The following is an 11,283-nucleotide window of genomic DNA, read 5'->3' as shown; positions in this document are numbered from 1 at the left end:
TTGGTTTCACGCAGCTGTTGGTTCCACAAACGGTCTGTCTGTTCCACGGAGCTGTTGGTTCCACGCAGCTGTTGGTTTCACACAGCTGTTGGTTCCACACAGGTGTTGGTTCCATGCACGTGTTGGTTCCACGCAGCTGTTGGTTCCACAAACGGTCTGTCTGTTCCACAGAGCTGTTGGTTCCACAGAGCTGTTGGTTCCACGCAGCTGTTGGTTTCAGACAGCTGTTGGTTCCACAAATGGTCTGTCTGTTCCACAGAGCTGTTGGTTCCACGGAGCTGTTGGTTCCACGAAGCTGTTGGTTCCACACAGGTGTTAGTTCCACACAGATGTTGGTTTCACGCAGCTGTTGGTTCCACAAACGGTCTGTTTGTTCCACAGAGCTGTTGGTTCCACGGAGCTGTTGGTTCCACGCAGCTGTTGGTTTCACACAGCTGTTGGTTTCACGCAGCTGTTGGTTCCACAAACGGTCTGTCTGTTCCACAGAGGTGTTGGTTCCACGGAGCTGTTGGTTCCAAGCAGCTGTTGGTTTCACACAGCTGTTGGTTTCACACAGGTGTTGGTTCCATGCATGTGTTGGTTCCACACATGTGTTGGTTCCACACACATGTTGGTTTTACGCAGGTGTTGGTTCCACACAGGTGTTGGTTCCACACAGGTGTCGGTTCCACGCAGCTGTTGGTTTCACGCAGCTGTTGGTTCCACAAACGGTCTGTCTGTTCCACAGAGCTGTTGGTTCCACACACATGTTCGTTTTACGCAGGTGTTGGTTCCACGCAGGTGTTGGTTCCACTCACATGTCGGTTCCACATATGTGTTGGTTTTTACGCAGATGTTGGTTCCACACAGGTGTTGGTTTCACACGTGTTGGTTTCACACGTGTTGGTTTCACTCACGTGTTGGTTCCACGCACGTGTTGGTTCCACATATGTGTTGGTTTTACGCAGATGTTGGTTCCACACAGGTGTTGGTTTCACACGTGTTGGTTTCACTCACGTGTTGGTTCCACACAGCTGTTGGTTCCACACAGGTGTTGGTTCCACGCACTTGTTGGTTCCAGACAGCTGTTGTTTTCACACAGCTGTTGGTTTCAGACAGGTGTTGGTTCCACAAACGGTCTGTCTGTTCCACAGAGCTGTTGGTTCCACAGAGCTGTTGGTTCCACACAGCTGTTGGTGTGAAACAGGTGTTGGTTCCACACAGGTCGTGCTTCTACGCAGTTAGTAAACACCAAGAACTTTACTAAATGTGACTAAATGTGCAAGATCCACTTACTTGCTTTGGATGTCTCTTTTTCTTAAAGCCGGCATTACTCACTAACTCTGGTTTGGTCCAGATAAATCCTTAAGTCAGGACGTCAGATGAGAAAAACAGTCGCTCTCTCAAAGCCAACAGCTTCACAGAGAACGTTCTGCTCTGCTCAGGACGCCATCACTACATTTACATTTACTCATTTGGAAGACACTTTTATCCAAAGCGACTTGAGGAACAACATACAAACATCAGTACAGATCTACAACTGACAGTACAGACTAGTAAGAGCTAACGGCACATGTCGCATCAGTGGGGTAAATACTGAGGGAAGGAAGTGAGACGTAACAAAAAGTGCAATCAATACTAGATAATTGTAGGGGATAGAAGAAGAAGAGCACAGGAAGTGATGTCAGAGGTGTTATCAGAGGAAATGTTCTCTGCAGAGTTTTCAGGAGCTTCTTGGAGTCAGAGAGGGACGCCCCTGCTCTGATGGCGTGCGGCAGCTCGTTCCACCATCGTGGCGTCACAGATGAGAACAGGGACTGAGGTCGCTTTGTGTGAAGGGAGGCAGAGCCAGGCGGCGTTCGTTGGAGGAGCGTAGTGGCCCTGAAGGAACGTGGGCTTGGATTATGGAGTTTAGGTAGATGGAGCAGACCCAGCAGGAGCTCTGGATGCAGCATCAGGGACTTGGATTAGATTCTGGAGGCCTCAGGGAGCCAGTGGAGGTCCCTGAGTGATGGAGGGACACGAGTCCTTTTGGGCTGATCAGAAACCAGACGGGCTGCTGAGCTCTGAACCATCGTACCAGAAGCTGTGGGGCATACAGGCAGGCCTGTAGTAACTAATAAATAAGTTAAAAAACGGTTGCTATGGCACTCGGTGTCTGACTACTCTACACATAATTTACAGTCCTTTGATTTGACTTTAAAATGCAGTGTGTATGTGAGCTTGTGTCATGAAAGTTTTTACAGGCCCTTATTCTCTGTTCTCAGCACCAGGACCCGTTTGCGGAGCTTTCAGTCAGATCGGGTGTGCTTGTTTTTATTGAGCTATAAAATGTACAATACAATATTTGGCACACATGTGCTCACAAGAAACGGAGCACACGGGATAGAAAATAATAATTATAGAGAAAACACAAAAGACAATAAATAAACAAACGAAACGGTGATTAAGGAGCGTCATTTAATTTAAAGTCATTGATAAAATTAAGCAGTGTTTTTGCCGGATCCTGAGCGCTTCATCAGGCGGACAGCCGGAGGCGTTTTATGTTGAAATCCGTCACCGGAAGTGTGAGTGTGTGCGTTGCGTTTGAAGCGCGGCTGCTCTGACAGCAGGAAAGTAGTGAGGAGGCGTCCGTCCGTCCGCACACGAACAAACTGGGAAAACACGCCGAAGGGACGAACGTCCCGTTTAAAGACGGAGATCTGAGCGAATAAACCACCGGGCGGATTTTAAAAACTACTTTACCTCCGTTTCGGAGGCTTGAGGACGGTTTCAGGGCGACTCTGTGGATCCAGTCCGCAGTGAGAAGCGCTGTTTGGGGGCTGAGGCACCAGCAGGGGAGGGAGGCGGGGCGGGGGGGACTTTCACAAGGCAAGGCTAGGCTAGGCTAGGCTAGTTAGCACGCTAGGCTAACAGCTTCATCCTCCTAGAAACACCGATCTTTGGGAAGATTAACAGCAGCCTGGAGTTAAAACGGCGGCTCCGGAATCACCCGAAGAGAAAGAAAGAACGATCTCCGCGCCGGAAAACCTGTTGCCTGGCAACGTTAGCGCAGCTAGTTAGCATAGCTAGTTAGCTCCTCAGCAGGGATGAAGCTAAACACATCAACAGGCAGGACTTAACTCACATTTACACGCTAACACAAAGCCATTAGACATTAATTAGCATTTTAATTAAGTCGTGCGGCTAAAGGCGCCTGCTGCTGGTTTCTGAGACTTTCATTTGTGATTTATTTCTGTTTTTGTCGGGTTTTTATTTTTTATTTTTTTACTTCTTGGGCTCAGCTAACTTTTAATTTCCGAGCTGTCGGTGGGCGTGTTGTTAGCATGGAGGCTCGGCAGCCCGGCAGCAGCAGCAGCAGCTCGGAGCGGTTACATAACGCAAGCAGGTCGCGGGAGAAGCTGCTGAACGTCCCCTCCTCAGCCCGGCTCTGACAGACAGACAGGTACACAGACAGACGGACAACAACACTGCAGCATGGAGGAGGTCTGAACCTGCTGGGATACAAACTCAACACGGAACATTTAGCTGAAGATGGATTCAACTCCGCTGATAAACGGTGAGAGGAGCTGTGTTTACATGCTGTGTGCTGCAGCCCTGCAGTTTGGAGGGAAGCAGCAGCAGCAGCGTTGGTTGCAACAGGTGTGTTGAAGCTGCTGAGGCCTGCAGCTCTGTTGGTTTTATCATGATGATGAAATCTGGGGTTGATTTGTTTTCATGCAGCCTGAGAGCACGTCCACACCTAACCCTGATTATGATCAAACCTTTATTTAACCAACAGAGGCTCATTGAGATTAAAATCCTCTTTTTCAAAAGCGTCCTGGCTGAAGACAGGAAGCAGCAACTCCTTATCTAAAAGTTGCAAGAACACAACGGTACAGATATTATAAAAACAGGAACAACTAACACGCTGAAATTATAAACAAAGAGCAAAGTGCTCATTTTCAGCTTCAAAATCTTAATTAGTGGTTGTACCAGAAAAGGTTTACATGGTTTAATTTTCAAAAAAACACCATACTGCACATACTGCAGCTCCTCTTTTCACCTGTGCAGGGCTCTACGCTAACCTTTTTCCCAAGGAGCACACAAAGAAATTTAGGAACACTGAGAAAAGTTCAAGTAACACAGAGTTTAACAAACTATTTATTATATACATATTTATACTACGTGTGTGCTCCTTCCCTTTGTGTTCAACTATGGTGTGAAACCATCAGAGGACTATGGAAGTGAAGCACCTGGTGTCTGTACACTCGGCATTGGCCTTAAAAATTTGTCAAGCCTTTTAAAATATTGAAACAACAGCTTTTAAAACACAGATCAGTCAAGACAAAAAACTTTACTGGGATTGGTGCTTGTATAGTTTTTGAACCAGAGACGGATTCACAGTCCACCAGCAGCAGACGACTGAACAGTATTACAATCAGTAAAACAGAACAAGGGGAACGCGTTGCTCTCAGCAGGCGGCTAGAAGCACATACTGGCACACCTGTGCAGCGGAAATCTGCATCTTTCCACAACACGGAGGACAAACTAGTATTTAGATTATCATAGTAACCTTAGAGAAAAGGTTGTTTTAATCTAATAGTATACTGTTGCTATGTTAATGTATTAATGATTTAATTGTATGCTATATAGCTCAACACTAGTATACTATTTATTCCAGTTGCACAAAACAGCAGTTTAATGGTTTCATTCATTAAATCCTAGTGCAAGAAAAGTGGCCTACGTTGGTCTCTAACTTGTTAATGCTCATCAATAATCAGAAGCTTTCATGCAGAACGAGTTCAACGTTTGAAAGTTTGATGTAGCACGTCAAACCTTTTTTATGTCCCGCCCCATCCAGGCTGTGATTGGTCAGTGAAATTGATGAGCGCATCGATTTTATGAACTTGAACTTTTTATAAGGTTCAATCCCCCACTGTGACCCTGAGCCAGACACTTAACCCCTCGTTGCTCCAGAGGCGTGCGACCTCTGACACATGTAGCAATTGTAGGTCGCTTTGGATAAAAACGTCAGCTAAATGAATAAATGTAAACGTAACTTCCTGTTTAGCCCTCTGTTTACTTAAAATGAAGGGGAAAAAAATAACCTTGCAGCTCTTTTAGATTTTCCAATTGTTATCGACTGAAAGGATAAAACTCTGATAGTGGCGTTCACGCTACGTGTGTCACACACTACACCAGCTGACAGCGGCTGAGTCACCTGACGCTTGTCTCCAAACCACGTTTTGTCAAGAAAACACACGGGAAACGGGAAATAAGCGATCCTGAACAGGAAACAGCTGTTTGTTATTATGAAGACAAAGAATCTGGGTGAAAGGACGGATTAGCTCCAGAGAGCTGGAGGGAGTAAAAAGGTGCAGCTCCCGACTCCCAGTTACCTCCTGACTGTGAGGTCACAGCTCACGGCCCTAAAAGAGAACAACAAACGCACGTGGTCACATTTTCAGCCGAGGTCTGCGGCTTACTTTGGCTTCAACTCAACAGTCAGTCATGATTTCAGTTAAATGCTAAAGTTACTGTTAGCTTGTCTGTGGTCCGCTGGCAGAACACCGGCTGCTTTCTGATCAGGCGCCGTCGTGCTAAGTTTGGTTTTACGGTGGACGGACGGTAACATCACAGAGTTGTTGTTTTCTTTAGCTTGAAATAATCCCAGACTTTGGACACTTTCTTCTTCGTCCCTGGCTGTTTTCTCTCTTCCTCCACTTTGCAAACAGCGCCGTCACAATCACGTCGTGTTCACAGCGTCAGCGCGATGTGCGACGGTAATAAATGTCCCTGCGAAACACTGTGGATGAATTAAACGAAGATTTTTTCGATTAATCGATGAATCGTTTCAGCCCTCATGACGTACCTGCGGCGTGTTGTCGTCATCCATGTGCGTTGCTTGTATTTATTTATTTTTGCTCCCATTCAAAGGTTTTATGGTCATGATTCATATCGTCGCTGGATAGATCAGTTCAAGGGTTCAAACTGCTTTCCTTTTTACTTAAATTCATGTATTTATTAATGTCTTTATATTTATTATGAAAAAAATATTTAATTTATTAATCCCTTTTGGAGAAAACAACTTAATAATATCCTTACTTTCTGCGTGTGTGTATATGTACATACAGTATTTGGTCAGCTTTATTTGTGCTGGGACGTCTGAGCAGATGTAAACTTTAAAAGGATCAGTTTTCTATTGACTGGTTTGGGATTGAACCTCAGATTGACGGCACTGCTGGAAAAAAAAAGTCATTACAGACGTGATGTTGACCGTTTCCATGGAGATGGGTTGAAGTCTGTGATGTAATATTCACACGTTGTCACGGCAACACTGACGCACTGTGATGTGATTGTGTTTGTGACGACGATGTCGTTGATCTGAGTCAGAAAAGTATCGACAGGAAGAACCCTGGTGGAGTCACAGTAGTACTGTAGTATCTGTAACTGCCGTGTGGAGGCGTACTACAGTACTACGGATACTACTGCTGGCAGTACTGACGCAGAGCGCCTCCTTCGTGCTGATTGACAGACTGAAGACAGGAAGCAGAAACCACAGTGGAGCAGGATGTGGTCAGGAAACCGCACTCTTCTTCTCTGGTGGAGAAAGTGGTTTGCTTCTCCATCCTCCCTCTCTCTCCCATTGCTTTTCTTTGTTTTATTTTTCTAAAACATTTAATTCTACTTTAAGTTTAAGGATAAGGAACCTAATTTAGGAAAACATGATCACATCCAAGATAAAAGACAACAACAGACATTCAGATCTTAGTGCTGCAAACATCTTTGGTGATTTTCAGGTGATCAAACTGTGAAACGTCTGTCCAAATGAGCTCCAACTGATCCCAGAACTGGGAGAAATCCAGGCTTTGACACAGAGCTGTTGCAGGAAACTAACTTCACCAGGTTGCAATCATAAAAGTGCAGCTCTAACGCACAGTTTAATGATCAGAACAATAACTTACATTTTTATAGGGCCTTTGAAAAGACTTAAGGACGCTTTACACATAGCCCAACAAAAACAACAAACAGGAGGTCATTATAGATTATATGCTGTGGTAAATATGCTATTAATCCGCCCGTGCCGGCCTCTGTTTGCTTTCGATCTGTACGCTCTGTTATATTTACTCCAGTGTTTGTTTTTGTGCTGTCCGACTCTGACTTGTTCATGCTGAAACACTTCCTACGTGTTTGTGCCTGCGATGGCATGAAAAGCATCCGGAAAATGTTTTATTTGTGAATAACAAGTCACTCCACTTTCCCCTGAACACCTGCTGAACTCAGGTCCCAGGTTCAACCCCTGTAACTGCAGCCTGGAGACCAACTCTAAAAAAACAAGAACAAGGAGTTCTTACTTGTGATAGTATATTTACCTGCAGCCTCTTCTTAAGGCAGCGTGTACTGATCGGATGGACTCATCTGTGTAATAGATTCATTATCTTGATTAGTGATTAATTGTTTGGTTAATAAAATGTTGGAAAACAGTTGTTGGGGATTAAAGTGGCATAAACCATCAGCAGATGAAGGATTTGTACACTAAATCACTCTTGTGCAACATTTAAGAAACCAGCATGTAAACTCACAAGCATTGTTTAAAACACTGTATGTATGTATGTATGATATAGTGAGTTTACCTGGACGGGCCCGCAGGTGTTTTTGCAGCACAGGTGTAGGTGAAGGGAAAGGGAGCAGATACAAGTAGGCTAGTAAAGAAACACTAAAATAGAAAGGCAATGGTGAAATTAAGAAGTGCTAGAAATAAGAAGGACTAACCATCAGATCAGTTTTTCCCTGCTGTTCCCTACAAATATACCTGCGAGGCCGTTAATATTCCTGGGCGGGCCGTGGGCGGCTGTTAACATACAGTATCTCCCAAAAGTGAGTCCACCTCTCACATGTGTGTAAATATCCCATTCTATCTTTTCATGTGACGACACTGAAGAAATGACCCTGTGCTCCAGTGTAAAGTGGCGAGCGGGCAGCTCGTAGAACAGGGTAAAGTGGCGAGCGGGCAGCTCGTAGAACAGGGTAAAGTGGCGAGCGGGCAGCTCGTAGAACAGGGTAAAGTGGCGAGCGGGCAGCTCGTAGAACAGGGTAAAGTGGCGAGCGGGCAGCTTGTACAGGTGCATCTCAGAAAATTAGAATATCGTGCAAAAGTTGCACGCAATAATCATCGAAATTATATCAAATAAAGGCTTGAAATATCTCACTTTGCATGTAATGAGTCTATATAATGTATTAGTTTCACCTTTTAAGTTGAATTACTGATATAAATGAACTTTTGCGCGATATTGAAATTTTCTGAGATTCACCTGTATAACAGTGTAAATCTGCTGTCCCCTCAAAATAACACATCACACAGCCGTTAATGTCTAAACCGCTGGCCACAACAGTGAGGACACCCCTCAGTGAAAATGTCCACATTGGGCCCAAAGTGTCTATTCTGTGTGGCCCCCATTATTTTCCAGCGCTGCTTTAACCCTCTTCCACTCCTCCATGATGACATCACGGCGCTGGTGGACGTTAGAGACCTTGCGCTCCTCCACCTTCCGTTTGAGGAGCCCCACAGATGCTCAGTAGGGTTCAGGTCTGGAGACGTGCTCGGCCAGTCCGTCACCTTTACCCTCAGCTTCTTTAGCGAGGCAGCGGTCGTCCTGGAGGTCGTCATCATGTTGGAACGCTGCCCTGCGGCCCGGTCTCTGAAGGGAGGGGATCCCGCTCTGCTTCAGTATGTCACAGGACGCGTTGGCATCCATGGTTCCTCAATGAGCTGTAGCTCCCCAGTGCCGGCAGCACACATACGTTTCCCAAAGACAACTTCTGGATGTGACGCTGAGCACGTGCACTCAGCTTCTCTGGTCGACCATGGGGAGGCCTGTTCTGAGTGGAACCTGTCCCGGTGAACCGCTGTATGGTCTTCGCCACCGTGCTGCAGCTCAGTTTCAGGGTCTTGGCGGTCTTCTTACAGCCTCGGCCATCTTTATGTAGAGCAACCGTTCTTTGTTTCAGGTCCTCAGAGAGTTCTTTGCCATGAGGTGCCATGTTGAACTTCCAGTGAGCAGTATGAGGGAGTGTGAGAGCGACAACACCACATTTAACACACCTGCTCCCTGTTCACACCTGAGACCCTGTAACACTAACGAGTCACATGACAGCGGGGAGGGAAAATGGCTGATTGGGCCCAATGTGGACATTTTCACTGAGGGGTGTCCTCACTGTTGTTGCCAGCGGTTTAGACATTAACGGCTGTGTGATGTGTTATTTTGAGGGGACAGCAGATTTACACTGTTATACAAGCTTCACGCTACTTTACACTGGAGCAAAGAGTCATTTCTTCAGTGTTTCACATGAAAAGATAGAATCACATATTTACAGAAATGTGAGGGGTGGACTCACTTTTAGAGATACTGTACCTGGCAGGGGTTGATGTCCCCGGGCGGGTACGAAGATGGTCAACAGCTGTTGTTTAGACGATATAAAACTAAGAAAATGAAGACGAAAACTAACAAAAATCTAATTTGACTCAAACTAAATCAGGTCCTACTTTAACACCAGTGGACTAAATAAGTTTTATTTTAAAATATCTATAAATCAGAGGGCTCACTGCTGCTCACGTTCATATCGTCAGCTCGCTGTCAGCGTGAGTTAGTGCTCAGAGCGTCAGCGGCTGAAGTGCCTTTGAGCAGCAGCTGCCTCTTCACGCCTCTCTCTGTTTATACCTCTCTCGCCCGCCGTCCTTCCTGCCTGGTTACCGTTGATGAAAGGTCTCTCACCATGGCGATGGCGTTTGTTAGTTGTGTAACAGGTCAGCGATGAGAATGAGGCTTGTTTGCATCTCACTGCAATCTGTTTAATGTTGACCTTCACAGGACGCTTTCTCGTGAAGAGGTCTCTCTCTCTGTCTCTCTGTCTCTGTCTCTCTGTCCCTGTCTCTCTCTCTGTCTGTCTCTGTCTCTCTGTCTGTCTGTCTCTGTCTGTCTCTCTCTCTGTCTGTCTCTCTCTGTCTGTCTCTGTCTGTCTCTCTCTCTCTGTGTCTGTCTACCTGTCTCTCCCTCTCTCTCTCTCCCTGTCTCTCTCTCCCTGTCTCTCTGTCTCCCTGTCTCTCTCTCCCTGTCTCTCTCTCCCTGTCTCTCTGTCTCCCTGTCTCTCTCTCCCTGTCTCTCTCTCTCTGTGTCTGTCTACCTGTCTCTCCCTCTCTCTCTCTCCCTGTCTCTCTCTCTCCCTGTCTCTCTCTCTCTGTGTCTGTCTACCTGTCTCTCCCTCTCTCTCTCTCCCTGTCTCTCTCTCTCCCTGTCTCTCTCTGTCTGTCTCTCTCTCCCTGTCTCTCTGTCTCTGTCTACCTGTCTGTCTGTCAGAAGTTGTGACTGAAATGTGTTTTGCAGTAAAGTAACCAAATCTGTCCCTGAATGTTTAGTTGATCAGATTTGAATAATAATTTGTCTCATTTTAGACGTTATAAGTGTAAATAATATTCTCTCTGTGCGAGTTCTTGTCGTGAGGATCACATATAAGACATGTATCTGTTTTATTTTGCTCAACAGTAAATTGTATTTATTATAAAGTTTTGAATCGAGTATTGATTTGCTATCAATACTGTGACTCCTCCCACCCAGCCATGGATCCGTCCATCACGCTGTGGCAGTTCCTGCTCCACCTGCTGGAGGACCAGCGGCAGCGACACCTGATCTCCTGGACGGGTGAGGACGGAGAGTTCAAGCTGCTGGACGCCGAGGAGGTCGCACGGCTGTGGGGGCTCCGCAAGAACAAGCACAACATGAACTACGACAAGCTGAGCCGAGCACTGAGATACTACTACGACAAGGTACTACTGAGAATACTACAGTTACTACACAAGAACAAGCACAGCATGAACTACGACAAGGTACTACTGATAATACTACTGATAATACTACAGTTACTACACAAGAACAAGCACAGCATGAACTACGACAAGGTACTACTGATAATACTACTGATAATACTACAGTTACTACACAAGAACAAGCACAGCATGAACTACGACAAGGTACTACTGATAATACTACTGATAATACTACAGTTACTACACAAGAACAAGCACAGCATGAACTACGACAAGGTACTACTGAGAATACTACTGATAATACTACAGTTACTACATAAGAACAAGCACAGCATGAACTACGACAAGCTGAGCCGAGCACTGAGATACTACTACGACAAGGTACTACTGAGAATACTACTGAGAATACTACAGTTACTACACAAGAACAAGCACAGCATGAACTACGACAAGGTACTACTGATAATACTACTGATAATACTACAGTTACTACACAAGAA

General features: G+C 45.6%; 1 protein-coding gene across 1 annotated transcript in view; it reads left to right on the top strand.

Moving 5' to 3' along the window:
* Window positions 1-2,574: 2,574 nt before the first annotated feature.
* elk1 (ETS transcription factor ELK1) overlaps window positions 2,575-11,283 on the top strand; it is a 20,022-nt gene continuing 11,313 nt past the window's right edge. The window contains exons 1-2 of the mRNA XM_046056363.1: window positions 2,575-3,538; window positions 10,575-10,783. Of these exons, the coding sequence (XP_045912319.1) occupies window positions 3,514-3,538; window positions 10,575-10,783 (234 nt within the window). The 5' untranslated portion in view covers window positions 2,575-3,513. The remainder of the gene's footprint in view (window positions 3,539-10,574; window positions 10,784-11,283) is intronic.

The sequence above is a fragment of the Micropterus dolomieu genome, linkage group LG08 (genome assembly GCF_021292245.1).
Source record: "Micropterus dolomieu isolate WLL.071019.BEF.003 ecotype Adirondacks linkage group LG08, ASM2129224v1, whole genome shotgun sequence".
NCBI classification, from domain to species: Eukaryota; Metazoa; Chordata; class Actinopteri; order Centrarchiformes; family Centrarchidae; genus Micropterus; species Micropterus dolomieu.
The sequence above is the reverse complement of the archived record's forward strand: the minus strand, read 5'-3'. Positions and strand labels throughout refer to the sequence as shown.